Genomic DNA, 26,865 nt, shown 5'->3' on the forward strand with positions numbered 1-26,865 from the left:
GTTATTTCCACATTGCAAAATACCTTAGGGGACAGGCAATTTTTCCACTAAAGTTTGCAAAAATGGTGACAGAGATCCTACTGGTTGCTTGGCAATTTCTCCTCTCAGCAAATTGGATGCAGTTCTTGCTCGGTGGCTGTACATCATCAGGAAATATGCTGTATTTCTCCAGCAGGACTCCTACCTCCTGCACTGTCCTGACAATCACCCAGGCACTGACACTCGAAACAACCCCAGGTTATTTAAAACCATCAGCAAATTAGTCATCTTAAGACATTTTAATACCAGGATTTGTTTCTGTGGGCATTTGCACTTAAAAAAAATAAATTATTATTCTGGTGCAATCAGTGTCTGAGACTGGCTGCTGATGGCTGTCACTAGGGCTACAGCTGGCCAGCTAGCACAGCTCATACAAAGCTTGAACTCAGTATAAAACACAGTTGTTTGTTTTGTATCCCCACAATGCACATGCCCCAGGCTCGCTCTCTCTCAAAACAGTAATTTTCAGAATACATTAATTCACAGACAGTTTGCGCTAACATAGCCCTGTGCCAAAACTGACACTTTGCTTGAACAGCCTGTTTTCCTCTCCAGACGTGTAAAGATAGCAGTCATATCCCCCTCAGTCTTTTTCTGCTGGGTTTAACAAGGCGAATTAAGTTTGCTCTCAAGCCAGAAATTTTTCAACCCCATTTCCTCTGCATTCTGGTGCCCAGTTAAGTCTGGTGACAATGACCCAGTTGTGACAAAACTGCTTGTGCCTCCAGGCTCTTTTCTGTTAGGTTGTCCGTAGAAGAGGACAGACAAAAAAACCTGGGTGTATTAGTTTGTTGGATAGAGCCTTTTACATCTCTTGCAAAGATGAAGTTGACCATTTTGCTGCACTGCTGGTGGCTCAACAGTTTCCACTATAAGCTGCTGTTTTCATTTGTTTTACATTTACCGAACTCGAATGTGTTCTCACATTTTCCACACTTGTAGTCTGCTCTGGGCTGGATTTTTTTTTCCCTCCATCTCAGGAAATAGGGAACATTTCTTTCCAAGAGCACGCCCATGGAAAATTAGTTGTTAACATTAAATACATCCATCTGTTTCTTTGAAGAGCTTTACCACCTGCTTACAGTGGAAAGGAACCTTAAATTTGGCAAGGAGAAACTCTAGGGGTGCATCTTCTGCTATCCCCATGGAAGTCTACACACAGTTGCCTATAAATTTCTGGAAAATACCATTTTCACGTGCACCCATGTCTGACTGTTCCATGGGGATCAGATCTGCTCCTTGGCAAGGAAGGAAAGGGTTGGGGCACATTGCCCTAAAGACCATGCTCCGCTGGTAACAGCAGCAGTCCATCTCTTCACGTTACTGCCCATGTCTATGGCTCATTTAGTCCAGCATCAGGTCCTGAAGATGACAAGGGTCTTCTGAAGCTTTGCTTTAAGGTGAGGAACACATCTGACTTTTTAAATAAAAATGTCTACATGAATCATCAACACAAATAGAAAGTATTTCAGAATAAACATTTCAACGCATTGTATAAGACTCGACGAGAAATTTTCTCTCAGGAAATTTTACCATGACGTATTGGCACCAGGATTGCTGACAAGCTAATATATCCCTACGCTGGCACAAGGGAGAATTAGTAACGGTGGATTTACACCTGAGTGACATTTTGCAGTTAGCTTTTCATGTCCTGCTACCACCTGTAGCTCTAACAAGTGCAACCCGAGTGCAGACATGAGTGCAACCCAGACACGTCATAAAGCAAGTAAAATATATGGACAGACATCCGAAATCTTAGTAAGCCTTCATGTATGTTAATACACAAGTAAATGTGACAGGCACAATAAAAGCATCCCAGCACCAAAATTTCCACTTAAATACTTGTCCATTCAAGGTGTCCAGCCAGAACACTGATGTATAGACTGAGATTATGGTGGGGATGGAAAGCAAGAAATAATCACCAGCTTGTCTTGAGATGACCCAGGTGGGACAGCTGTATCTCAGCTGCTTCCACCTCATCCAGCCTCATCCTGCAGGTACCTGGTACATGCACTTGCTGAAGCCAAGCACCATGGTCGATTTTGACCTACTCCTATGTGGGAAAAGAGTCCACACATAAGACACTGCATAATACACAGCTTTCCACTAGGCTTTCTTGTATTTGTGAAAGCACCTGACAAAAACCAGCAAGGATAACCTACACAGGGATCAGTAAAGTACATCTGTAAAAAAAAAGAGGGGGGAGAAAAGAAGGAAAAGAATCAGGAAATTAAAAATTAGGATATTTGTCTCCCAGTATTTTCCAGTTTTATGCATCACATGTCACCTTTGAACATAATCATTTTTCAGACAGCAGAGTGGAAAGGTTTTCTTGTGCAGGGGTGTCTACTGAAAGGAGAGAAATGGATGGATGTCTAGGAACTGAATGAGATTTCTGGAAGAAAGTCCTGCTTCATACCAACCCAAGGTAGCAAGATTAACTGAGATTCAAGTAAGTGGTTTTTTTCCTTCTTATTTGAAACCTTTATCTAACCATTGATTTAAATATAAAAAGTAAATTGATTGTCCATAGTAAACAAAATGTTGATACTTGTGGTCTGTACTTTCTGTTATTCATGAAAACTGGAACATATCCTATAACTGTTCTATACACAGATTTAGCAGAAACAATTAATTACTAGGTAACTGCCATTCAGATTTAGGACAAAGATCAAAGACTACATTCACAGTTCTCATGTACTGACTTTGGTGGTGGTTTTTTTTTTTTTTTTTTTTAATTTTGTTTGCCCGATTCCTGACATCCCAGTTGAAGTCATCATATTTCAGAAGTTGCTGAGCAACTTCAGATTTTACCAAGTCAGTGAACTCTTAATTTTAGATGCTGTGTACTCAAGTAGACAAGTGCTTGGTTGCACATGAACGGTCTAAATGACTTGAAAGGAGCTGCTCATGTAAATAAAGTTATATATGCACCTTGCTATTCACTGGATCAGAGCACAAGTTTCAAAAGCTTTGACTCAACTTTTTCATTCCCCTTCCTGTCTCCTGAAATTAATGATAAAATAAGAAAAACAAACAATAGATAGTTTAGTTTTACTCCTGCGATTTTTTTATTCCATTTGAGTGAACCAATACATTCTTTGTGAAATGGGAAGCATCAGTTAATTTTGTACATTTTTATGTGCCATCTATTCTAATGTGGCAACAGAGAAGTTTGCAAAATTTTTCTGCAGTGTGGTAGTCAATTAATTTCATTTATTCCGTGACTGATATTTCTGCAAAAATCTCACAGTGAATTATAAGAAGTCTATTTTATACAAATTTATGTTTTATCTCCCTACTGCTATCTCAATTGGCATTCTAGCCTACATCAGTTAAGTAATAGTTGACACTGATAGTAATCTTGACATTAGCTTCAGAAGCGATGGTACTAATAGTATATTACATTAACGGTATAAAAATGAAACTCTTCTGTGCACATACCTCAAGCCCACTAGTTTTCTGAAACCCATTATTAGTACCAGCACATATGCAAGAGATCACTGTAAAGTCATCTCGTAGGCTAACAAGGAGAATGCAAAACTTTATCTGGATACAGAGGACTTTGTTAACTGTTACTTAAGGTTTTACTTTCTCTATTCCATAGAAAACTATGGCAATATCCTGCCTACTCTCTTACCAGCACAAGTCTATAACATCCAAGTGCAAAATCTGCTCCAGGGCATGTTTTTGTATCTTGGAACACCAAATGCATTTTCTTATTGTTATTTAGAGTAATTACACCTCTAAAAACCAGGTATAAGACACGGAAGGCTTATAAGAACATTTGCTTCTTAGCATCTGGTTACCTCAAATAGTAGCAGCATGAAGAGTGTTAGCATTGCAATAGTCAGCGTGTCTCAGCATTCACTGCTGTAACTCACGAGAGGTTTTCTTTTCCTAAAAAGAGCAGAGCCTACACCAAAAGCAAATACTCAAGTCTTCTCAAAGGTCTGCCATGCTGACAACCCTGCAAAGCCTCCGGTCCGCAAATTTGGAGGCATTACTGTCTCCTGGGCTGCTTTGGGTTTAGCTTGGTATTAAGTGGTGTTCCTGCCTAACTAGTTGCAAACAAGATCTGTGTTATTTTCGTTTGTAATAAAAAATAATTTAAAAATATGCTTCTATGCTTTCCATCTGGTTTTTGCATCAGCAGAACAGGAAAAGAGAAATTACTTCTCAAGACCAGCCAGTGCATACACAAAACTTGGAAACACTCTCAGTGGTCTCTGCACAATCTAGGATACAGTCAAGGGAATAAGCTGAGACTATGAACATAAACTCACACTCTTGTTGGATGTCTACATCCTACTAGACTCACTGGACCAAATATTTGCACTACTGTATCCAGAGAAATGCCTGCTTTCAACTAAGATAGACGGATACTATGTGGAGAAAATATAGTTCAACTTGTCTACATTTAAAAGTCAGAGACTGAAAGGGGGGATGGGGAGAACATGTTATAAAAAGGGAAAATGAGTAATGAAAGGAAGAATGCATTTAGGAATACAGTGCTAGGGGGTCTTGTGAGCTTGAGTCATGATGTGAAGCACAGAAAAAATAAGCAGAGTCAGTAACCACAGATAATGATGTCACTGCAGCTTCCATAGCAAACACCAGAGTACTGTGGAGTTTCCTCCCCAAGATGATGTTTTCCTTGCTCTGAAGGTCTCTGGTAAGTGACCTGTAGGAGAAGACATCCTTAGGGTTGTTTTAGAAGAGGAGAGGAGAAGATAGAGGAGGAGAGGAGAAGAGTCTCCTCTGAAGAGACAAGTGATACATAGCAGCCAAAGCTTTTTTTTAATGACTTGTCAAACTAGCTGTGAACAGTCACGCTTTTTGTCACAGGCTCATTAGGATCCATACATATTTAATCAAGACTGTAACTCTGAAGGTGCTCTAAATGCTTCTACAGGTAATAGTGTATGTTTTAGCATGTAGCACCTTGCATTTTGACATTCAGGCAAGCAGTCGCTGCCCAGTTACATCATCAGTTTGTTTCTTTATGTTTAGCAAGCTGCCTATTAAAGAAAAAAAAAACAAAACCAAAAACCCCAACCCCAAACCCAACAAAATCCACCAAAAAAAAAATTCCCAAAGACAATGCTGAAAATAATTTAAAAGATAGGTCATGTCATCTAGCTGTCTGTGTTACCACTGGGGCTGGTGGAAGCTGTGGTCTTGTGGCACTTTCCATCACTGTCCAGAAGAGAGCTGCCAAAACGGGAATGCTGTTTCATGTGCAGGTAGCAGAGACATTCAGCAGCTGCCCCTGCTCCTGCTCCGTCACTTTTCCTTCTGCTAGCACCTCTGTTTGTGGTTACAAACCAGGGCCCCACAAAGCAGGCGGCTGACTCGACTGATGCCACTCCATCATACTGCCACATCTTCCACTGCTCATTTCCTGCAGGACAATCTGAAAGAAAGCCTGTTTCCGTGCCTGAGCTGGTCTGAACAAAGATAAATCTGAAGGCTGCCTAGTGACTACCGTATAAACACACAGAAAGTCTCATGATCCACCCTACAAGGCTTTGGTTATTTGGTATAATTAAGTGGAGAAGATGCCAAGAAAATAATTACTGGAAGTTTCATTTTGACAAATTTATGATAGAAATTTCTCAATAACTTCAAGGAATTCCGTGGAAGAGCTCAGCCCTTCCAAATCCAGCAGATTGCCCTTTTTGTCAAGCAAGTGGCATAATTCAGTCTCTTCCTCTTCCAGTTCCTCTCGAAACAGGTTGGACTCTGAGGTCGGGATGATGATGATGCGAGGGACTGTATTACTAATGATAGAGCCCAGGACTCCGTTAGCTTGACTTTCCTGCATTGCCATCTGTGAAGTGTGCGAGTCTCCTCCTCTGCTGACACTGCTGCTATTCAGACCAACAGGCAGAGAAGCTGCTCTTAGGGAGCTGGTCACGAGTGTTGCAGGGGGACTGTGTAGGACTGACCGCCCAAGCACCTTCTCCAAACAGCTGGAGGAGAGTGAAACCTAGAGCAGAGACATAAGCTTTAGTGTTGTCATACAGTATGTGACTATGGAATCTGGTATTTAAAATTCATTACCACTAGTGGCTATTTGAGCAACAGTCATGTTTTCTTAAATCATTGACTAGAATTCAACACTTGAATCATTGACTAGAAAGAGGGAAAATCATGATGTGTTAACATCTACGCATTGGAAAGCAGTATGTTAAAGAAGCAAAAGAAGACATGGTCAAATACCAGCAGAGACCAAAAAGAAAAGAAAAGCCCATTCCTGTATCTGACTTATATTACGTTTAAAATAAACATTTCCCCAGTTTTAACACATCTCAAGGTACTGGATAATTTATTTCTCTCTCATGGAAGATCTCTCATATAAGACTCAAACAGACCATATTCTTTATTTGCCTAAAGTGTCATCATCCTTGTGACAATCTCTATCATGGTGTCCCCAGATGGCTCCTGGTACTGCCTCAGGGTGATCGGTGGCTATGCATGCAGATGTTGGACCAACCATTCATACGTTGGACCAAGTACCAACTAAGAAGGGAAGAACAGTGTCTTTGATTTTGTTTTGCTAATCATTTCCCATCTGCCTATTTTGAGAGGACTCAAGAATTTCTAACGTGGCTGTGATGGCAACATCCCCATGACCTTTCTATAACTTTTCTGGCACAGTATGTAAAACCAGAGTACACCAAGTAGACTCTGAAAGTGTTAAGATTTAAATAACACTGGCAGTGGAAAGCATGAGTGATCAATTTTGTCTTGCTTTAGAAAATTAGAATTAAGGTTATGAAAACACTGTGCCAGACACAGAGAGAAGTTAGAAGTCCCTCCATCCTGGGGAACATCAACATTTCAAGTAAAATGCAATTTTTACTTCATTACTATGTCAATTCCCATGAAGCCAGGTGGAATTCAGAGTACGACTGAGCTTTACTCAAATTGTTATAAAGCATCTTTTAGAGTTATATTTCTATTTATTTCTCTTAATATGACTGTAAAGTACATTAATTAGCTACACGGAGTCTCTCCATAGCTTGAGCTCCCCATAACAGTTTTGTAGATTTTTTCCTCTGTTGCAGATACTGATGTTCCAGTCATACACCTCATTAATTCCACTTTAATCTTCTTGAAGCATTCAGGCATGTAATTCCTTTGGATTTATATGGGTTTGGTGCTGAAACATCTTTTTTAAAATGTTAGATCAGTTTCTAGCATGATTACAGCCCAGTAGTGGTTGTCATCTCAGACCCCTTTGTCTTCAACTGGTCCATGGCCTGTGACGCTGCCTTTATACTGACAAGTTAAATGGTTCTTTAAATCAAAACCAGAAGGGTTTTAGGAGTTGAAGTTTTTTTTGGTTGTTTTGGGTTTGTTGGTTTTTGGAGTTTTTTTAAGATTTAGGGGTCACCTCCACAGTTTTAGCAAGCATTTTGGCAGAATTTGCTATTGCATAGAGTAGCTCAAGTCTGATTTTACAGACAGAAAACCAAAACACCTTTGTTTTACACAAAAATTTTGTTGTTAAAAGAAATGAACAAACACACACATCAAAAAAACAAGCCACACACACAAAAACCCAAACCAAAACAAACCAAACCCCCACAAAACCCCAGGATTTTATTTTCTCCCTCCACTGCTGTCTTTCTGTCAGTCTGGGTTTCAAATTAGTGGTATATACTGCAGCATAGTTTAATTCTACTCCACAAGCAAGAAATATTTACCAATTCCTATCGATAACAATTTCTCCAGCTGCTGTACCTACCCAAGTGGAAGGAAACACAGTGTGCTAAAAAAAAAAAAAGTACTTTAAATCAACCTTACAGAGAATACGTCTGCTCTTCCAAAACAACAGTAACAATAGAAAGAGAAAAAAACCCAAAACCTAAACCCACTCCTCCCTGCTTCAAGTGCTGTTTCACTGCAGCAGCAGGACATGTTTCTTTTGGTTATGGCTTAGTAGGGAGGATACCACTTCCAAGTTTTTTTCAATACTTTTCATGTTCGGTAATTCCTTTGACACAAAACCTGGATGCACAGAGCACACTTGGCAACTCTCCTTTGAAACCAAGTATTCCAAACTATCTTATCCCCATAATACATGCCTGCATTTTAATGCTTCTACACAGGCCTCTTCCCTGCCATACCAGGTTTCCAGGTGTCAGTCTATAAGAAGTCTGTTACCATTCAAACTAACATGACATTAAGTCATGGGGCTGGATCATATGTTTGTGGCAGCACAGAAAACAGTCCCATGTGTTTTTACGCTCTGAAAATCACCTAGTCAGGTTGCCCAGAGAAGCTGTGGATGCCCCATCCCTGGATATCTTCAAGGCCAGGCTGGATGAGGCTTTGAGCAACCTGGTCTAGTGGAAGGTGTCCCTGCCCATGGCAGAGGGGTTGGAACTAGATGATCTTTAAGGTCCCTTCCAACCCAAACCATTCTAGGATTCTAAGTCCAGGACACTGATTAGCTTTTTTACTTTCACTTGAAGGATGACTTCTCTTTTTTGACAACTCATCTGCAACTATGCATTAAGGAGACCTGATCTCAGTCAATGAAAAGAATTTAAAGGAGACCTGATCTCAGTCAATGAAAAGAATTTAAAGGAGACCTGATCTCAGTCAATGAAAAGAATTTAAAGGAGGCCTGATCTCAGACAATGGAAAGAATTTAAAGGTACATAAATTTTTTAGATGATGTTGAGATGGTCTTCTTAAAGAAAGCAAAGGGTGTGTAAGATTCTTTTCCTAAAAAAAATCATATTTTGTTAAATCAACAAGCTGGATGACCCTTCACTAAATTCACACTTGTATTTCCATAAGGGAGCATCTTTGGAAGTGCCATAACTGGAATTCATAGAAAACCCAATAATGCTATTAAAACTTTAAAATAAATATCTAAAAATCCAGTGGGGTTTCTTTAGGGTTGGTTGGGTTTCTTTAAGGATAAATGGGTAGCCTTATAGTGATACACTCTACTTGAGCTTGACAAATAAATACTTATTCTGATAGAATGAATATTCATGATTTTAACTAACATACAAAAGAGCTTCACACCACATCAGAATCTGCTTAAAATATTGAGAAAAACAAACAAGGCTTTGAACATTCAATGAAAGAAACTCCACACCTCAGTGAACACAACTGAAAGCCTCAGTATGAAGGTTCTCTGTTTAAAGGTTATTTATCAAAATAATCCAGCAGATGTCTTTCAAACACAAAGTACAGTGTCTGAGCCTTTTTGTGGGCTACACAGTTACTAAATTGCAGAATACAGAAATATTTATTGTACTACTGAACCCTTTTATGCAACCACCTCCTATTTATTTTCCTTCTACTTCCTTGTGAGACTGAAAGCTGGTGGTTCTCCAGCAACTGGAGACAATCTCTTGTCTTTGGCACTTGCCTACAACCTTGGACACACTGAGCTACTGATGGAGGGCAGTGGAGGTGGGTAGTAGATTTGAGCCCATGTTGCCTGCCACCACATTTGAAGCCTTTCTTTTTCCATCAGTACATAACAGTTGCAGGAAAAGACTTCAGTACTTCATCTAAAGGCGACACATGAAAGAAGACAGGACAGATGCATGCAGGAAGCAGGTCATCAGACTGCTGGAAATTTCCAGAACAGCTCCTGCTTTACACTGTCTCTAGACAATAAGCCTCAGAGCTGGAAGGAAGCAGAGGGGACAGAAGCAGGTGCGGTAACTGCCCAAGATGGTGGTGTTTGGTTACACATACTAGAAGAACTCCATGAAAGCGTGCCTCCATGGAAAAGTGGGTGCTACTCAGTTCAGCCACAGGCAGGAGATTGCAAGTCCTTTCTTTTCTTGAAAATGCAGCATCGATATATCCTTGACATTGTGCCACCCATACTAATACTTGTTCTGAAACTGGTGATACAGTTCTGACAGAGGCTGACTTGCAGGTGACCTACTGCTCCCATCGTCAGCAGTTCCTTAGGGAATGGGGTGCTCCTCAACCATATGACACCAAACCTCAGCAGTTTGGGCAATGAGTGCGATGCATCCACAGAGGATGCGCTGAGTACTCACCGTTTCTTTCAGTGAGGAAAGGGTGGCAGCTGCCAGACTCTCCCACCCTTAGGGAGAAATGGGAGTTTCTTCCTTGTCTTCCCCCTCAACAAAAATAAAATATTTTAATGTACACTGAAAAGAGGAAAATGGGTGGCTTCTATCATGTCAAACTCTGCCTTGCAGTCCTGACTTTCTTATACAAGGAGGCTGCCACAATGTAGACACGAGGGTCAGGATGGGAGGAACTGGAGCTGGGGTAGATAAACGTGCAAAGAGGCAAAGAAGTCAACTTTCTACATTTGACACTACTGACTGTGCTTTAATGCAGTTTTAGAGTTATGAGCTGATGATGGCTTTCCAAAACAGGCTACATATCAGTGAAAAAAGTTAATAAGGCATTATTGACATTTTATTAGTCACAAAAAATAAAAGAAATAACAGCAAGGTTGAAGAGGACATTGGATTCAGTATAAATAGAGCCTACAGATGAAAGAGATTGGTATAAAGGCTGAGTTATTATTCCAGAGATGACACATCGTAGCAGGATTAGCAGGAAAATGGAGAGTCCCCAGCACAGACTTTTTTGCTTACCTTTTCTGCAGTTGCTGCATCACAGCTGCAGGTCTTTGGGACCACGTCTCTCTTCTCCTGTCTCACACTTGTTGAGAAAGAATGACTTCGGCGAGGCTGCAGTTTCTTATGAGCCGGCTTTACAGGGTCAAGGTCTATGTCACTCCAGGTCTAACCACAAATTATGAAGGATTTCACACAGTTACATCTTTTCTCAGATTCTAAATTTTCTCAAACTCTAGCAGAAACCATGCACACTTACAGAGAATTAAAGATGTTGTAACACAGGCCTCACACTCAAAAATCCCCTGGGGAGAAGCTTGATTTTTCACCTTTTCACTTACCCTGGACTATTTTTCTGACCACCCCCCCAAAAAATCTTTGAAATAATGAAAAATTATTTAATCTCTTTTCATCAGGATATTTTTTATCTCATTGCTTGTGCAATGCTTACAGTTTCGTATTACCTGAAGTTTAAAGATGGGAGCGAGTACAACCAATTTGTTTAACATGGCTTATGTCATTCTGTGTGACCATCAGCTGGTACAAAACTGTGGACATGCACAAGTCCAAACTCATGTTTGTATACATCCCAGCTGGGTACCCAGAACACCCAGGGCTTCCCAAGGCCCATAAGCTTGCTTCTTCTCTGAAACATCATCAGTGGATGGGAGGCAATGGGTGGGCTCTGCACTAATTTTCCAAGAGGATGCCAATAATGGAGCACAATCGTGATATTGCAACCGTGCCATTCCATTTATAGGCTTAGGCAGACGCCATCCATCATCCCTAACTTTGTGGTGATTTTCTGATTAAGTATCAGTGATGAGATCATTCCACTATTTTCCACACCAGCTTTTAGATACAGATGGATGGATGGATAGATAGAGAGGGCTCCACACAAATGGGAAGCTAGTGCAAAATTTCACTGCATCACCTTGAACATACATCTATATACTGCCATTTGTTTATTTGTCCTCCTTTGTAGAATACAACTGTAAATACAGCCTTATGTGACTCATGAATATGTTGGCTCCTTACACTAACATGTACATAACACAGAGAGAAAAGTGTTGGTGGTAACAGCTGCATCTTTTACAGTGTTGCTGGTGTCATTCCTGCCCATCAATACTTTACAGGATCGTTCCAAAATTTCACTTGGTGCTGCCATCATGCAAGAGTCATTGAGCTTAGCTTTTATTTCAGCAGCTGCTGTTTAAGCTAAAACCTATACAGCTGCGCTGAGCTGTCAGTTGCCCCAAGAACAATAACCTTTGGCTGTATCAACTCAACACAACACAGTGCTGCCCGTAACTAACAGCAGGTGTTTTCTTTGAGACTCCTAAGCCAAAGTTGTTCCAAAGGTTGAAGGCTTTTATCCACACTATTTTTTCTCTTTAAACAGCCAACCCAACCAAGCACACAATAACCTGTTAAATGCAATGAACCAATACCAAATAGTGACCAACAGTGAAGAATAGAAATCTTCTTGGATCAGGATGGGTGATCCAGCAGAAATGACCTAATTTGACACCAAACAAAAGATTCATGGGGACAAAATTTAGGAATAAACCTTAAGTCAAGGAAAATGAAAAGGCAAAAGGGGCAAAAAAGTTTGGAAATAAGTAAATGAAGAACTATGTCAACACATGTCCATGGTGCTACAACATGCTATCTACAACCGATGAATGAAGCACAGTGTAAGCAGACAAGTAGTCCCCATGATCTCAGGGGGGATAGATGCGTGTGGGTGCTCTGTTTGTTCAAGCTGTTAAGCAAAACCAACAAAATATACTCTTTTTTTTCATGATAGGATATTGGCATGTTACATATACTAACCTCATATTGCAAGGATAATCTGGGTATTTTAGAGTTTATGAAATCCTCACAGTTGATAATCTCATGCATCACTGTGTAATCAGTGGTCTGTGAATGGAATTAAATCATCAGGATGGATAGTCTCATTTTCATTTACATTGCAACAGAAATATTTATGCATTTATTTATATCTTCAAGAGCCAAGACAAACACTAAATTTCATAGGCCGTACAAAGTGCTTCACTCTTCTTTTTTCTGTCTCATTAAAGTCTCTTGCTGTAATACAGCAGCAACTGGATAAACATGAAAGTGCTGTGTGTGGTAGTGTCCCACTCCACAGGAGTCCCATCATACTCTTCAAACTCACTTGGACTCAAATCTGAACAACAGTACACTAAACAAGGCTTTTCCCAGGCTGGGAGAGGCCTTTCACTCTTCTGTTTATTGTAATTTAAAAGAAATCTTATGATAGACATATTTTATGAAACATATAGAAAAAACTTGTCGCATCTAGACCAGTTCTCTCCTGAAAAGTAGCTTATCCATTGCATGGTATTTAAACACCTGCTAATTTTGAATGACAAAACATGTCCCATTTAAGTGGCTTCTTTAATCACCATCTTTATTGCTTGTCTGTAATACAGTAATCTGTAGGCTGTTTCATGATAGCTGGGAATGCTGCTGTGGTCCATGATATACAGTCACAGAGTGGAAGAGGATCCTTGTCCCCAAACAGTTCACAGCTTCACAAGCTGTATGGCTGAGGCTATCCAGTAATGCACAATTAGCCATTTTAACTGGAAGTCTACCTGATGCATCTGTATGGTTACTGTGCAGGAGAGGCAGCAGCATGGACTGCAAAGTAACCTGTCTTTTGTAATGGGACAGACTTTGTTTTGTTAGGGCTCAGGCAGCGAGCCTTCCCCTCAGGCACTTAAAGTGGTGGGTTTTTTGTTCCATCTGTTGATTTCACAGCCAGAAGGCCAAATTTCTTGTCAGCACCCTGGGCACAGTGCTAGCATTGGCTGGGACAGCTTGTTTTGCCAGTGAACAGTGCACTTTTTGCTTAGGTGTGTTTACTTTACTGTTTGTCTGCCATGAAAGAGTTCAGAAGTCTCCCTGATGCAGGGAGAACAACTAGGACATTGTTCCTTTCCTATCTGAAAGGAGCAATTTCCATTCTCCAGCAGAAACTTCAGCGCAAAATTATGTTGTTTGAGAATGGTGCACTGCTCATGCTGGTTTTCCTGGTGGTCCTAGGTTCATTTCCAAATCAAGAATCCTAGTCTTCCCAAAAATACTCAGCACAGTTATGATTTCACTGGAACAGAGCTACATAGCCTAACTCTCAATGTCTGCACCCTGCAAGCATCAGCCTGCAGGTTACAGCATGCAGATAATCGAGCCCCATCCTTGCTCAGACTGCTGCCATCTGGGTCAAGAGCCAAGAGTGTGCCACTCAGCCCTTCATGGTGACTTATACCTTCATGAAAGGTTTTTCACCACAGCTTTCTCTCTGGGAGATGTCATACACCCAAGCTGAGTGGGGAGTAGGTCCCTGGGAGGGCCAGCCCCATCCTAGCCCCTGTCACAGATGCCATCCCTTTCCCAGGAGCCACCTTCCCAGCACCTCTGCTGGCAAGGCTGGCTTCTTGTGACTGAGAGAAGCAGGCCAGTTCATGTTGAGGGGGGCTGTGAAGAATCCCAAGGGATCTTTTTATTTCTAACTCCCTCAATCCTACTGCTATGAGACCTGGTTTCCATTTAAATATGCTTAGTTGAGAGGGAGAGAAAGGGCTCACTCCACCTCTTCCACCCCCAACATAACTCAAACTGACAGGTTACACATCCTGAGTTTCTAACCTGTGACCTTTCCCCCATGCTGTAAGCAACAGCTTCTTCACACAACCCCTCAGCCAGACCACCAACTTTACTGAGACTTGGGGTATGCTGCTTAGAAAACACCCCACCTAGCTCCAGGTTCCTGAGTCTTCTACTCATGGTTAGAATCCAGGGAAACTAATCCAAAAGTTTCTGTCCTGCAGGAAATGGACTTCCTTTAAAATCATAGAATGGTTTGGATTGGAAGGGACCTTAAAGACTATCTAGTTCCAACCCCCCCTGCCATGGGCAGGGACACCTTCCACTAGACCAGGTTGCTCAAAGCCTCATCCAGCCTGGCCTTGAACACTTTCAGGGGCAGTTCTTGGATAGATAAGAAAATGTTGTATGAGACACCCTTTTCCTGTCCTTCAGGCCCACCAGATAATGGATTATGTGGTAAAGGGTGGTGGCATGGGGACTGCCTGACATCTCTTTTTAATTCACATTGAAGACTTGACCTGAACATCCTTGGTCCCAGTAAGCACCCAAATCACGCAGATACACTGACCTGGATACTGTTTCTGCTCAGAAATTATCCTGCATGGACTCCCAGAACAGTTCTGCAAAAATGACTTCACATGACCCCCAAAAATTTATTTACCTCCCCCTCTTTTTCATTCTCTAATTCTGAATAAGTATTTATAGAATCATTTATCCTGGGAGTTACAAAATATTATACTCGATTTCCTTCATGGAAACAAAAAATACTTACAGCTTCTCCAGGGGAAACTGATGAAACACAAGTGCTCTTAGTCCTGCCAGCAAGAGACTGATGGCTGGAGAGAGAGGTCCTGAATGATGATTCATTTATGGAGCCTCTCAGGAGGTCATTCTTTGATATCCGTATTAGGAACCTCAAGCAAGGAACAGCATTGTGGATGGTTTTTCTGAAGGAAAATGGGAGGAGAAAAAAAAAACCCAAAGGGCAAATTGAGGACGCGGCTTTGAAAATCATGTGGCGAAAGTACCATCTCTTTCCATAACCACAGCACGGCTTCTATTTTGATTGAGGAGGTCTTAAGACAACATGGAAACAGCATGATATACCTAGTGGAAACTACTCAACAGGCTGAAAGGAAAATAGCAGGTGGCTACTGGGACTTGAATCAAAGCATGCATGAAAGAGCTGCATGGATAAATAGTAAGAATTGAAAATATCTTGAAGAGTATGATTGTTTCTGATTTAATAAAAAGTTAACACACAAAACTTTTAGGTTAGCTGGTACGACAGTCTTCTCTGTGCAAAGGCACAGGAAGAGTGGAAGAAAGGAAGAGGGAGAGGGCCAGAAGGATCAGATATTGCTGTTTATTTGTATTGCGGCAACTCCTGTAAACTCATATTGGAAATTAAAATTGTACAAAAGCACGTAAGAGAAGGATGATCTAGGCCCCAGAGAATTAAAATCTGCCTTATTCATGAAATAATAATCTCAGTAACGGTTGTATGACTCCATTCTTACTTGTCCCAGCCCTGGCCATGCATGGAGCAGAAGAGCCCAAGAACCTCCCCCCTGCACGGTGCCAGCTGGCCTTGCTCCTCACTGCCACCGAGGACTGTCAGGGCAATGCATTTGGTATAACACCTCCCCAGTGCCTCCCAGTCCATTATTTCAGCCCCACAGATAAAGCTAATGCTGGCACAAAACTAAATGAACAAATCAAGAAGTGAGGAGGCAACAGAGCGTATGGAAAATAACTGGTACATGGGACTTGTGGATTGGTGGAGGACAGCAGTATACTGACTTCACCAGGTTTGTTGAATAACTAGTATATCTGAAATTATCATTTATCTTCTCAAAAAAGTTCACACATGTTAAAGACCCAGAGACCTGATTTGGGGATCACAAGATAAGATCACTAGATTGCCATTAAAAAAAAAACCCACCAAACACACCAACAGGAACTCGTGACCACCAAACCCCAATATTTGGCATCATCACCACTCTCAGTATACCAGACTTGTGCATGTCTCTCCTCTCTAACTTCAAAGGCAACTGAACAAGCAGCTCTGTGCCTACAGTGTAGATGAGGACTGAAGAAAGCTTTGTGCCCTCACCATCATTCCTTATTTTGCCAAGATGCCTGCTGGTGAGCTGGCAGAGCCCCACCAAGCCACTTGTGGGTGAAAGAGGTTGCCCACATGGTGCTGGATTAATAAAAAAAGACCTGTTTGCAGAAAATAGAAAGTTTTGAGAGTCAGCAAACGTTTACGAGAAAATGCCAAGCCCCAAAACTTCATTTTCATGTTGGAGGCCTCAGACTGGTGCTGAAAAACAGCTGCCAGCTGTTTGTTTTTTTTTTTTTTCCCCAGCTGAGAAGCTGAGCCACTTCCCTCAGACATAGTTGTAGATTTTGATGTCTGCCACAGCCTACCTGGGGCTGTAAACTATTCAGTAACTTCAAATCCATGTAAAACATACCATCCTGTTTATTAAGTGGGGTTTCATGCAGAGACCTCCTCATGCTGGAGGTTCAGGAAATATATGACTGATGGTGAATTTTCCAGGAAAACATAAGAACATTTCTGATGTCTTAAGGGACCAGAGTTTCAAATTTACTAATATGTGGGAGGATGGTGCAGGGACATTTTGCAGGCTGAGATGAAAGTACAGATTTTGAAGAGAGTTTTAATACTGTATGTGTGAAATATAAAATAGGTATAAACTGATGTGCTTATTTAATGGTATTTTTATATCATTATATATGTTATATATGTCCTCTGAAATAGAAGTCACCCAAGTCAAATATCTAGTAAATGCAAACAAATTTATGAGTAAATACTGAAAACCAAAATTATTCGTGATTATTCAGTTATTTATGATGGAGTAGTTTTGAACAAATAGTTTTTGTATATTTGTGCTTCAGGTGGGAGCAGGTTGGAAACAGACATGCAGAATTTCCCTGTTTGCTATGAACAAATGGTTACAAAACCTAAAAATTCCAAAATCTAAGGATGTTTCTGCAATAACCCTAACACAGCCACGTGATGCTCTCTCAGGTACAGGTTCTTAAAGGAGTGAAAACTTTCTTCCCCCACAAAGTAGCATTTCATGAATTAAAACTTCATGAGACACACTCCCTTACTTACTCACATTTGTTACTTCAAGTGATACCCATTAGGGAGAGAAGTGTTCTTCTCCTTTATACTGGTGGGGTGTGGGTGGGCAGGGGGACATATAACAATTAACCTCTCAGACCAGCTCTTAAAAGCCAGATGCTAGCACAGTAGTCACTATTACATTTTCAGTTACATTCATTGTAGTGTCCTTTTTAATTTGTTGCTTAAGGTAAGGAAATCTGATAAAAAGACTTTAATTTGTTGGGGTGTTAATATGCAGTGACAGCAATTCTCTGCAAAAATGCATCTTGCTTGAGTAGTTTGAGCTGTATCTGAACTCCTTAGATCCTGATTTCTAAATGTTTCTTTCTAGAATGATTTGGAAAATAACTTAGATTTAACTTGGTTTAGTATTTCCAATACAAAATTGGAATTCACCCCCTGCCTAAACCTTTAAGTCTTGGGCATGAACAGAGTGGCCCATTTATCCATCATTGACTAAACTACTTTCAAGGCATAACATGAATTATTAGAAGATTTGGAAATTATCCAGAAACCCTGATCTTTACATACATATTCATTATTCACCATTCAAGCAAAACTGGTCCTGCCAACATATTTTCACCAGCTGGCTTGTTGGCGTACTGTAGCTGCTTTTTCAGTTTTAAAACTGCATGCTTGATTCATCAAAAGGGAACCAACATTACTTCTACTCCTGACTGGATGATTCCCAAGGCTGTGAAATGTCTTCACAACTCCATAAACACTTCTCCTGTTGATATGTCTAGAAATACAAATTGGGAAGCACTGAAAAAATAAAACACTTAAAGAGTGTCTGAAATCCTGTTCTGGACTCCAGCCTTTTTCTTAATACAATCTTAGAAAAGCTGATGCTGGTAGGAAAAAGACTCACTGAGCAGTTCACTATATATGTGCTTTAAAAACACTCGACCTAGCAAAACCAATAGAAGAAATCACTGGACACAACAGCTTTGGATCTGAAAAAAATACCAGGTTCAGAATGTGTCAGTGAGCCGTGCAAAACTTTGCATGCGACTTCTGCAAGCCACCAGAGACTAGTCATTCTCCTGTTCTAAACTAACATGCTCTCCAGCCTTCAAAAATGAGATGGACTCAGGTTTTTGGAGCAAAATGAAGTTTGTTACGATAGCAGACATTTTCAAACAAAATACATTTTTTTCACCACTTCTGGGTATATTTCCACCCATCTTCTAAGAAACCTTAACAGTTCTTACCACCACACCGTCATACGTCAGGCATTCAAAACAAAGAACTCGATTCCCAGCTCCCAAATCCTAGTCTGCAGGCAATATAACATAGCAGCTTCTCCACTTCCTGCATGAGACAAACCGCATACCGATGACTAACCCTGCCATCTAGTGGCATCTATACATTTATCACCACGGCATCCCCATGTTTTATCCAAACTTTTGACGCAGCACCCCTTTGTGGTAGAGATGCTTTGAAAGACTTGCAGAAAAAACTAGATGTATGCTGAATATCGGTTCAGTTAGAAGCGTTTCCCCTTTTTATAAAATAAATTATTTCTCACTGCCAATGTTTCAAAACCACATAACGTACAGCTACAGGAGGAAATTGCAAGCTCTGAGCTCTCTCTTCTGTGTGAGTTAATAGTTTCTTCTGACCACACTGCTGTGAGTTTTAGAAATGAAAACAAATATTTAGGAGTCCACCTAATGCTGAAGATGGGGCTGAGCACACAATGAAGTTGTATCCCTTTCCCATACATTAAACAAACAACTAAAAATTTTTTTGCTGATTTTTTTTGAAACCAGGTGTTTTGGAAGTTTTAACAGAACTGACTTAATTTGCTAGTACTTGAACATGTTTCTCAGTTGAAGCTGGGAGGACATTTCTAAAATAAATGTGAACTTCAAAGAAGAAGTTTTAGCTTGCATAGTGTCTGGAAAGTGCAGTTTGTCCTTGTTTGAAACGATTCAGCAGATCATTATGCCAGATTATTCCTTTGCAAAGTACTTTGTAACTCCTTTTAGGACCACGCGACTGAAGACCTAATAATTTTTGATGTGTCCATACTATGCATGCCTCCAAGTCCCAGCTAGCTCAAAGAGTAAGTGACCTTCCTGAAATGCAAGGTGGTTCCTTCTCATGCTTTCCCTAAATGTCGTGAAAGGCTGAACTGATCTCTGGGGACCAATTGGGATGCTCTAAAGAAGTTATTACAGAAGATTATAATGAACCTTCTGCAAAGGGAGGGGCTTCTGATTCTTTGGAGGGTGTCTTTTATGGTATATTAAATTACCATTCTATTCATCTAATCTTCTATGTCTCCAATCAGTGCAACAGTATGGAAAACTTATTGTATGATGAATTGTGACCTTCCTAAGGATCTGCTCTGTGGGAACAAGTTATCTTTATTCTATTCTCTCTATCCCTTACCTTACTGCAGTCCGAAGGCCTGGATAAAAAGCAGAATTCATACATCTTTAAGTTCAGAAACTCACTCACTGGCTGTGAGAGACTTGAGAAGGAAATAAAAAGGCAGGAAAAGTCAGCTAACCATGCAGGTTATTGAGACTGAGTATTGTTTGAGCACTTGTTAGTGAAATTTTAGTTGGCACAGAAATTTGGGTTGGCACAGTGTTCTGCTTTAAAATACACAGTACTTGATATCTGTAATAAGTGGAAATAAAGTATAGTATGATATACTTATGAAGACGTAGGTTCGTAAATATTTCATATCTGCAAAAAACATTGAAGTGTTTCAGAGAACTGATCAACGTTACATTTTGCCCACTGAACTCCGTTAGTATAGTGTAAAGCTTTTTCTTTTAAAGCTAATATTTTTCAAAAGGTTAAAGAATGGAAAGTCTTTTCCCCAAAATAATTAAATGCAACAAATATGAAAACAGCCTTGAGAAGAGATCTCTTTCCACAAAGTAGGGTATTTCACAAGAGCCTCCAAACTTAGAAAGCCTGCTAATGGAGAAGCAGTATTTTAAGTATATTTGGAAACCTTTGTCATTTGCAGGGTCTTCTGTCTGTATTACCAGCTTCCTACAGTTCTCACTTTGCACAGAAAATGCACTATGAAAATGCTGTTTGCCTCTTACAAATCTCCTCTCAAAGACCAGCAACTTGAAGTTGATGTAAAGTGCTTCAGTGCTTCAGAAATCCAAAATTCAAACACATGCATATATAGCTTCTTAAATCGGTGATAATGTGATTTTTGAGCCTCGCTGGTTGGGACTTAGGAGTGCTATTTAGTAGCCATCCCTGATATGGTGAAAGATGACCCTGAGCATCATCTCCTCCTGTCAGTCATGGTGTTTTGCAACTCCACAGGTCAGAGCTGGATTGGAGGGAGGGAAAAGGTGAAGGGAGAGACTGTTCTCCTCTGTTGGCCACCCAAGGCCACATCTGGAGCTCCGTGTGCAGTTTGGGCTGCCCTGAACCAGGTGGATGCTGTGCAGGGTCTGACCACTCAGATCCCATCATGGGGTGGTCAGGGCGGGAGCATGTACCACATGGGGTGAAGTTGAGGGAATGGGGGCAATTTGTTCACTGTAAAAACACATTTTCATGTTCAGTTATACACATACCTATATGTTTACTGTACCTGTATCTTGGATGAATTATTGCATATATGATGGGATTGTAGATTGCAGAAGCTTTGGCAATAATTGCTGGCACAGTTTTGGAATACGGTGTTAGGGTGTTGCCTCGACTAAAACAAAGCAAAAACATTATACACAGCTATGCCACAGATTAATACTAAATTACTAAAATACATTACTCTGACTGCTTTTGTGCTGTGATCTTTTGATAAGAAATGCCCCATGAACATTAGTTCATTCAAATGCATTCTTTGCTCACGTGAAAGGCTTGCATTTGACAGGGTGTGCTTGGTTTCATTCATTTGGAGAAGATGCAATACATGCAAGTAATTAGTTATCTATTTGAGGATGAAAAACAAAGAATCACCTTCCCTGATTCTACACTAGGCAAAATAAGCCCCCCAGAAACCCTAAACAACCCCATTGTGACCACCTGGGAAAAGAGAACAGTGATAAAAAAGAAAACAGAATCAAATCTAAAAACCATTCAGCAGCCACATCTCTACTGCACAGTAATGGATGTCAATGACTCTGTTACAAACACTGCAGAAGGAAGCGAGGACTGGAAGTGGATTGAAATCACTATTCTCCTCTTGACTTTAAGCTCCCACAGTCAGTCACATGTGATGAATATCATTGCAGGATAATGACAATTAACATCATAGACTCACATAATTGTTTGGGTTGGAAGGGACTTTTAAAGACCGTCTAGTTCCAATGCCCCTGCCGTGGGTAGGGACACCCTCCACTAGACCTGGTTACTCCAGAACCTGTCCAACCTGACCTGAAATGAAGAACGTGCACTGACAAGACAACAGGTCCTTTTGGAGTAGAGAGCACTTGGAGGAAGATGGGAGCTCAGGGGTGAAGATCTAGGAATTTAACCTTTTTTCTGCCCTCTGCCAGAGGCAGCAGTGGTGGAGGAAACTTCTTGAGAGAACAGGTCTTAGGATAGAAGAGAGGTAACTAATTCAATTCATACAAAGAAAGTATCATGGGAGAGAGGAAACAACATGCACTAGTAATACAGATAAAAATCATAATAGTTTTAAAATACATAGACAAATAATCTCTTTTTTGGCTTTATCCACAAGGGTATAGTGAAGAATGCAGTATCACCTCTAACGTAATAACTATTTAAAACCTTTTCAGATGGGAGTTCTGCTTATGGTGGGTGATAGAACTAATCATATTTATATTTCAGAAGAACCCAGGATCTTTGGGTCATACTGCTACTTACCCTGCCCAGGCAATCAAGGTGACACAAGCATATGGAGACCAGGACAAGACAAACACAATAATGACCACAAAAGCAATTTTTGCCAGTTTCCATTCATTCTTCATGGACTGAGAGAGGTAGGATTTCCGGCTGCAGGACCCTAGCTTTTGAACATCTCTGTGAGGGGGGAAAAAACATACAGATATGTCAGCAAGAGGGTGAAAAAGCGAGGTACGAATGCATTCTCAGCAGGTTTCATCTTTCACTGCTCTAACTGTTCTTTTGTCCTCTGCTATTTAAAAACTCTAGAAGGTAATTAATGTAATAAAATTGTCCCAAGCATTCTATCTGAGCTTTGTTTGCCTGTGGGACTGAGTCAGAAGAACTCTTAGGACTACAGGATGGGATTGCCCTCTCCTTATCCTGACACAAGGAAGGTTTCAGGTTGATAGGGTGAAGAAATTGGCATCCCTTGCCCTTTATTGCTCTTAGAGGTGGAGCAAGCTTTAAAGGCACAGCTGGATGCAAAATGAAATATGATGCATTTTTCTTTTCAAGGGAGGAAAATCTTGCAGAAATTCCAGCTCACAAGGTAACATGCACTGGAATAGTCTGACTACTCTGAGGAACCTGACCACAAACACTCAAGGGGACATTTTTACTTCCCTGAAGGTTTACTCATGGGAGAAGAGTATTTTCAGCGGAATAAAATAGTCATACCTAATATTTTTTGCCAAGAAATGTCCCACTGAATTATCTTCTCAGATCAGAAAAACACCCCACACTTTATTAAAAAAATGTGTATGGTTTAGCATTTTATACAGTTTATCATAGAAATAACAACTTTTACATATCAGTGTTGTTAAATGAAGACATATTTTAGGCTGGAGACAGTGATTACCAGCCAACAGGGTAACAAAATGTTTCGTAGTGCACTGTGCACATACCTATAAAGTGAGTTTATTGTATTAGTGAGCAGAAGGCATCGAAAAACCTTGTGGCCACTGGGCTTTACGCATGTACAAGACACCACTGTTTTAAGGACGCATTCCTTGCTCCTTTGCTTGGTATCATATATGTAGACACAAAGCATAGCAGAAACCAAGACCAAGGCCAAAAATAAAGTTCAGTGAGAAATTCAATTTAGGCATGCAGCTAAACATGTTTGTAAAAATGGATTTTAGCCTTGTGAAGCTAAATCACTTCAACAAGTGCCTGCAGGGTGGCACAGAGAAAAGCCGTTGGAGCTGGTGACACTGTGAGCAGCAGGAAGGACTCACAACTTCAGCTGGTGTTGGGTGAGACCAAAGACAAGTAATGTGCTCCTTAGGAGAAAAATAACCAACAGAATGAAGTTCCTTTACAGATCTAACACCCTGCTGATTTTTTTATTTCAAGTGTAGACCAAGAATTTGGAAAAAAATAAGTACCATCCTAACAAGCATAGCCAGATTTTGTGCATGCAGTTGTGATGCATGAGTGAACCACAAAGTTTTCTGGGATACCTGCTTTAAATACAACTGTCAAAAAATATAAGGACAGTTACGCTTATAGAGCAGCTCAAAGGCAGATGATGCCTCCATTGCTACATAATATTTATCATCCCTCGGGGATGAAAACTCTGCAGGAATTCCTTGTATTGCAAATTTGAAATACAAATAATCCAGACTATCAAATTATCTAATGTACTATTAATTACCACACTCTAGGCTAAGATTAGAACCACCAGAGACTTCTGTCCCTACTCCAAAATACATGCATTCATTCCAGTTTTTACATTGGCAAAAGTATTTCTCCAGTTACTGCTGTTAGTGATCTGCTACTGTATTTCCAATTTCAGTTCAGATTAATTTTTTGATTCAGATTTTTTCTGCAGCTAAAGAAATTGAGAAAATCATCTAATACAGGAAAAGTTAGATTTATATATTTCAGCTACATTCTTACCTGCCAGTACGTCTTATGGCCAGGAACATAAATAAATAACAATGGAATATTATTATCAGGGGAATAAAAAACACGCAGCAACATAAAATCATGGTGTAACTTCTGTTTGCGGGGGAGTAGGTTACATAGTCCCATGTACAGGATATCATCAAGCCCTCAGGCACATAGGAACCTATGAAATACATGGAATACATTATTCACACGTACGTACATTCAAAGGTTGCGCAGCTGCTGATCCAACAACTGAGCACTTAAAATAAACCCTATACTGTATGCACAGTCTTCACGAGCAATGCCAGCCATATAATACGTGTGGTCTGAGAATGCGAGTGCACACGTGGGGAGGAAGTCCTGACTTCCAGACTCTCAGATGCACCTAATAGTCCATCTGCAATTTGTTCTGCTTGAATACAACCTGGGAGCAGGAGGGTATCTGCACTACCACAGCTGCAGATACATGGTACCACAACAATCAGGTGGTGGCTAGGCATCCACCCAAGAACAGCACTCATTTTTTCATACCTTAAGCAAAGCAAAAATAGACTACATAGAGAACGCTAGAAACAACAGAACAGACAACATACTCCACCCAAAGAGCGGAGCCACGCTCCATCCCAGAGAGTACAGCCACACGACAGCGATGATCTGCATGGTGCGTTTCTTTGAAGTCCACTGTATGGATCGCAGGGGCTTAGTGATCACAAGGTAGCGGTCAACAGAAATAGCTAATAAAGTCATCATCGAAGTTATTCCAAAGAGTGCCCCACAGAAAGCATACAGGTCACAGCCTGAAGCAGAAAATAACAATGTCAGGATTTTCTTAAAACAGATGCATGTTTTCTCTCAGAGCCAGACATGATAAACCTCCCATTTTTTCCTGGCTTTGGACTTCTGTCCCATTAGAAGAATTTTCTTAGCCTGACAATTTCGTAATTACCATGTTTATTAGAAAAAACACAAATATTAATAAAATACAAACATATGTATTTAACAAGTCCTGCTCTCCACTGTGGGCTGCAACTGGGAAATTTTTGTCAATGGAAAACTGCCTGAAAGAAAATCCAATTTAATTAAAGTTACATTTTCCTGGACTGTTGCCCAAGATATTGATCTTAACAGCCTGCAGCAGACATCTGTCTGCTAATGACAGATGGATGTTTTGAAAAATAACTTTGGTTTATGTGGCTTAAAAATGTAGAAGTGTTTTAAATTTGATGGCTAAAAGACCAGCTGTAAAACATAGCTCCAGCTCCTATATTTAATAGCTGCACTTTAAAAATAACTAGTAGTTTTTACATGAAACAGAGCTTTTCCTCACCCCTTTTTTTTGCATTCAGGCATTGTGCTAGCAGATGAGAACTTGTAGAGTTACACTGTCCCTAATTTGATTCAGAAACCTGTGTTGAATGATCACTTTTTTCCTGAGACCTTGTGTCACTCCATGTCATTCTAGACAACAGCCTGCTGGGAATGGGATGCAATCAAAATGCCAGATTTGACCTTAAAGCAAACTTCTAAAGTCTTGATAAGTAACCTGCAATTAAGGTCAAAATCCCACTCAATCCAAATCGATTGCTTCCTTTGTGAGAGCATGATAATTTACACTGATTTTATCTAAAGGGATGAGCAAAACTAAAACCATCCTCAAACTAAAGAAGAGCCTCTTCTGTGCTGCTTAATAATACATGGTCTCTGGGCTTGCTCCAGCAATACAGAACTACTGCTTGGTGCAAATTTTCACCCAATGATCTGACGACCAGTACCAAGCAGAGCATCGAGTCTTCTGAAGAATTTGCTAGACTTACATTTCAGCTATAATTTGAGCATGCATCACCTTTTCTTTCTGGCAGTTGGAAAGAAAGGAGCTTAAATATGCAGAGAGTTCTCAACTGGCTATTATTTAAATCTCTGAACTAAATGTGAGATTCCTAGAAGCATGCTAATGGATATCAACATACATTTCTAAATAAAAAATATTAACTCCCTCTCAAACTAATACAGAAAAAAATATTTACAACTTAACTTAATAAAACTTTTCAACCTATCTTCAGCCACAGCATCTGCCCTTACAAGCAGATTAAATGATGATGTTAACTCCTTTCTTCCCAAAATAAGATGAAAGACTGAAATGTATAAAACAAAACATGTACCATCACGCTGACTGGTGATGTCCAGAACCTGCGTTGTCACTCAAGAGTCTTGTGCTGCTGTCTCTAAGGCACAAGGCAAGACTGTTGTGGCTAAAATAGGCTGCAGACAATGTGTAGCTGGTAAGGTATGAATTAGTGTCGGAAAGTACCTATATCTCCAAGTATCCACTCTGTGTACAAGCTGTTAACAAAGCACATAGGTGCCTGAGAAGCCGACATGAGGAAGTCACTCACAGCCAAATTCATTATGAAGTAGTTTTGGGGTGTCCTCAGCTTCTTGTTGCTTAAAAACACAAGAAATACATGATATTAAACAGACAAAGTGAGCAGTTAACTTTATAACTTTACCTTCACTACCATAAACAAATACTATCTGTGTTGGAATTGGTAGTTACAGTCAATCAATTGCTAATCATCAGTCAATTACTGGAGCTACAGATGCAGTTATTTCAAAATGACTGACAATAGCAGGTGGGGTAAAAGGGATCATTTCCTCTTCAAACTGAGGAGTGTGCTGGGTTTAGTCAGGAAA

At 40.3% G+C, this 26,865-nt stretch overlaps 1 protein-coding gene across 1 annotated transcript; it reads right to left on the reverse strand.

Annotated features, from left to right (window-relative positions):
• Positions 1–5,641: 5,641 nt before the first annotated feature.
• On the reverse strand, positions 5,642–26,633 carry LOC104514063 (melanopsin-like; the record flags this gene model as incomplete). The annotated part of the gene is made up of 8 exons (XM_010157613.1): positions 5,642–6,031; positions 10,662–10,811; positions 15,055–15,229; positions 21,023–21,130; positions 22,261–22,416; positions 24,184–24,355; positions 24,768–24,971; positions 26,483–26,633. Coding segments are annotated over 8 exons (1,506 nt in total), but the record flags the coding sequence as incomplete, so codon positions are not given.
• Positions 26,634–26,865: the final 232 nt, after the last annotated feature.

Source organism: Eurypyga helias, unplaced genomic scaffold, assembly GCF_000690775.1.
Source record: "Eurypyga helias isolate BGI_N326 unplaced genomic scaffold, ASM69077v1 scaffold14980, whole genome shotgun sequence".
In the NCBI taxonomy this organism is placed as follows: Eukaryota; Metazoa; Chordata; class Aves; order Eurypygiformes; family Eurypygidae; genus Eurypyga; species Eurypyga helias.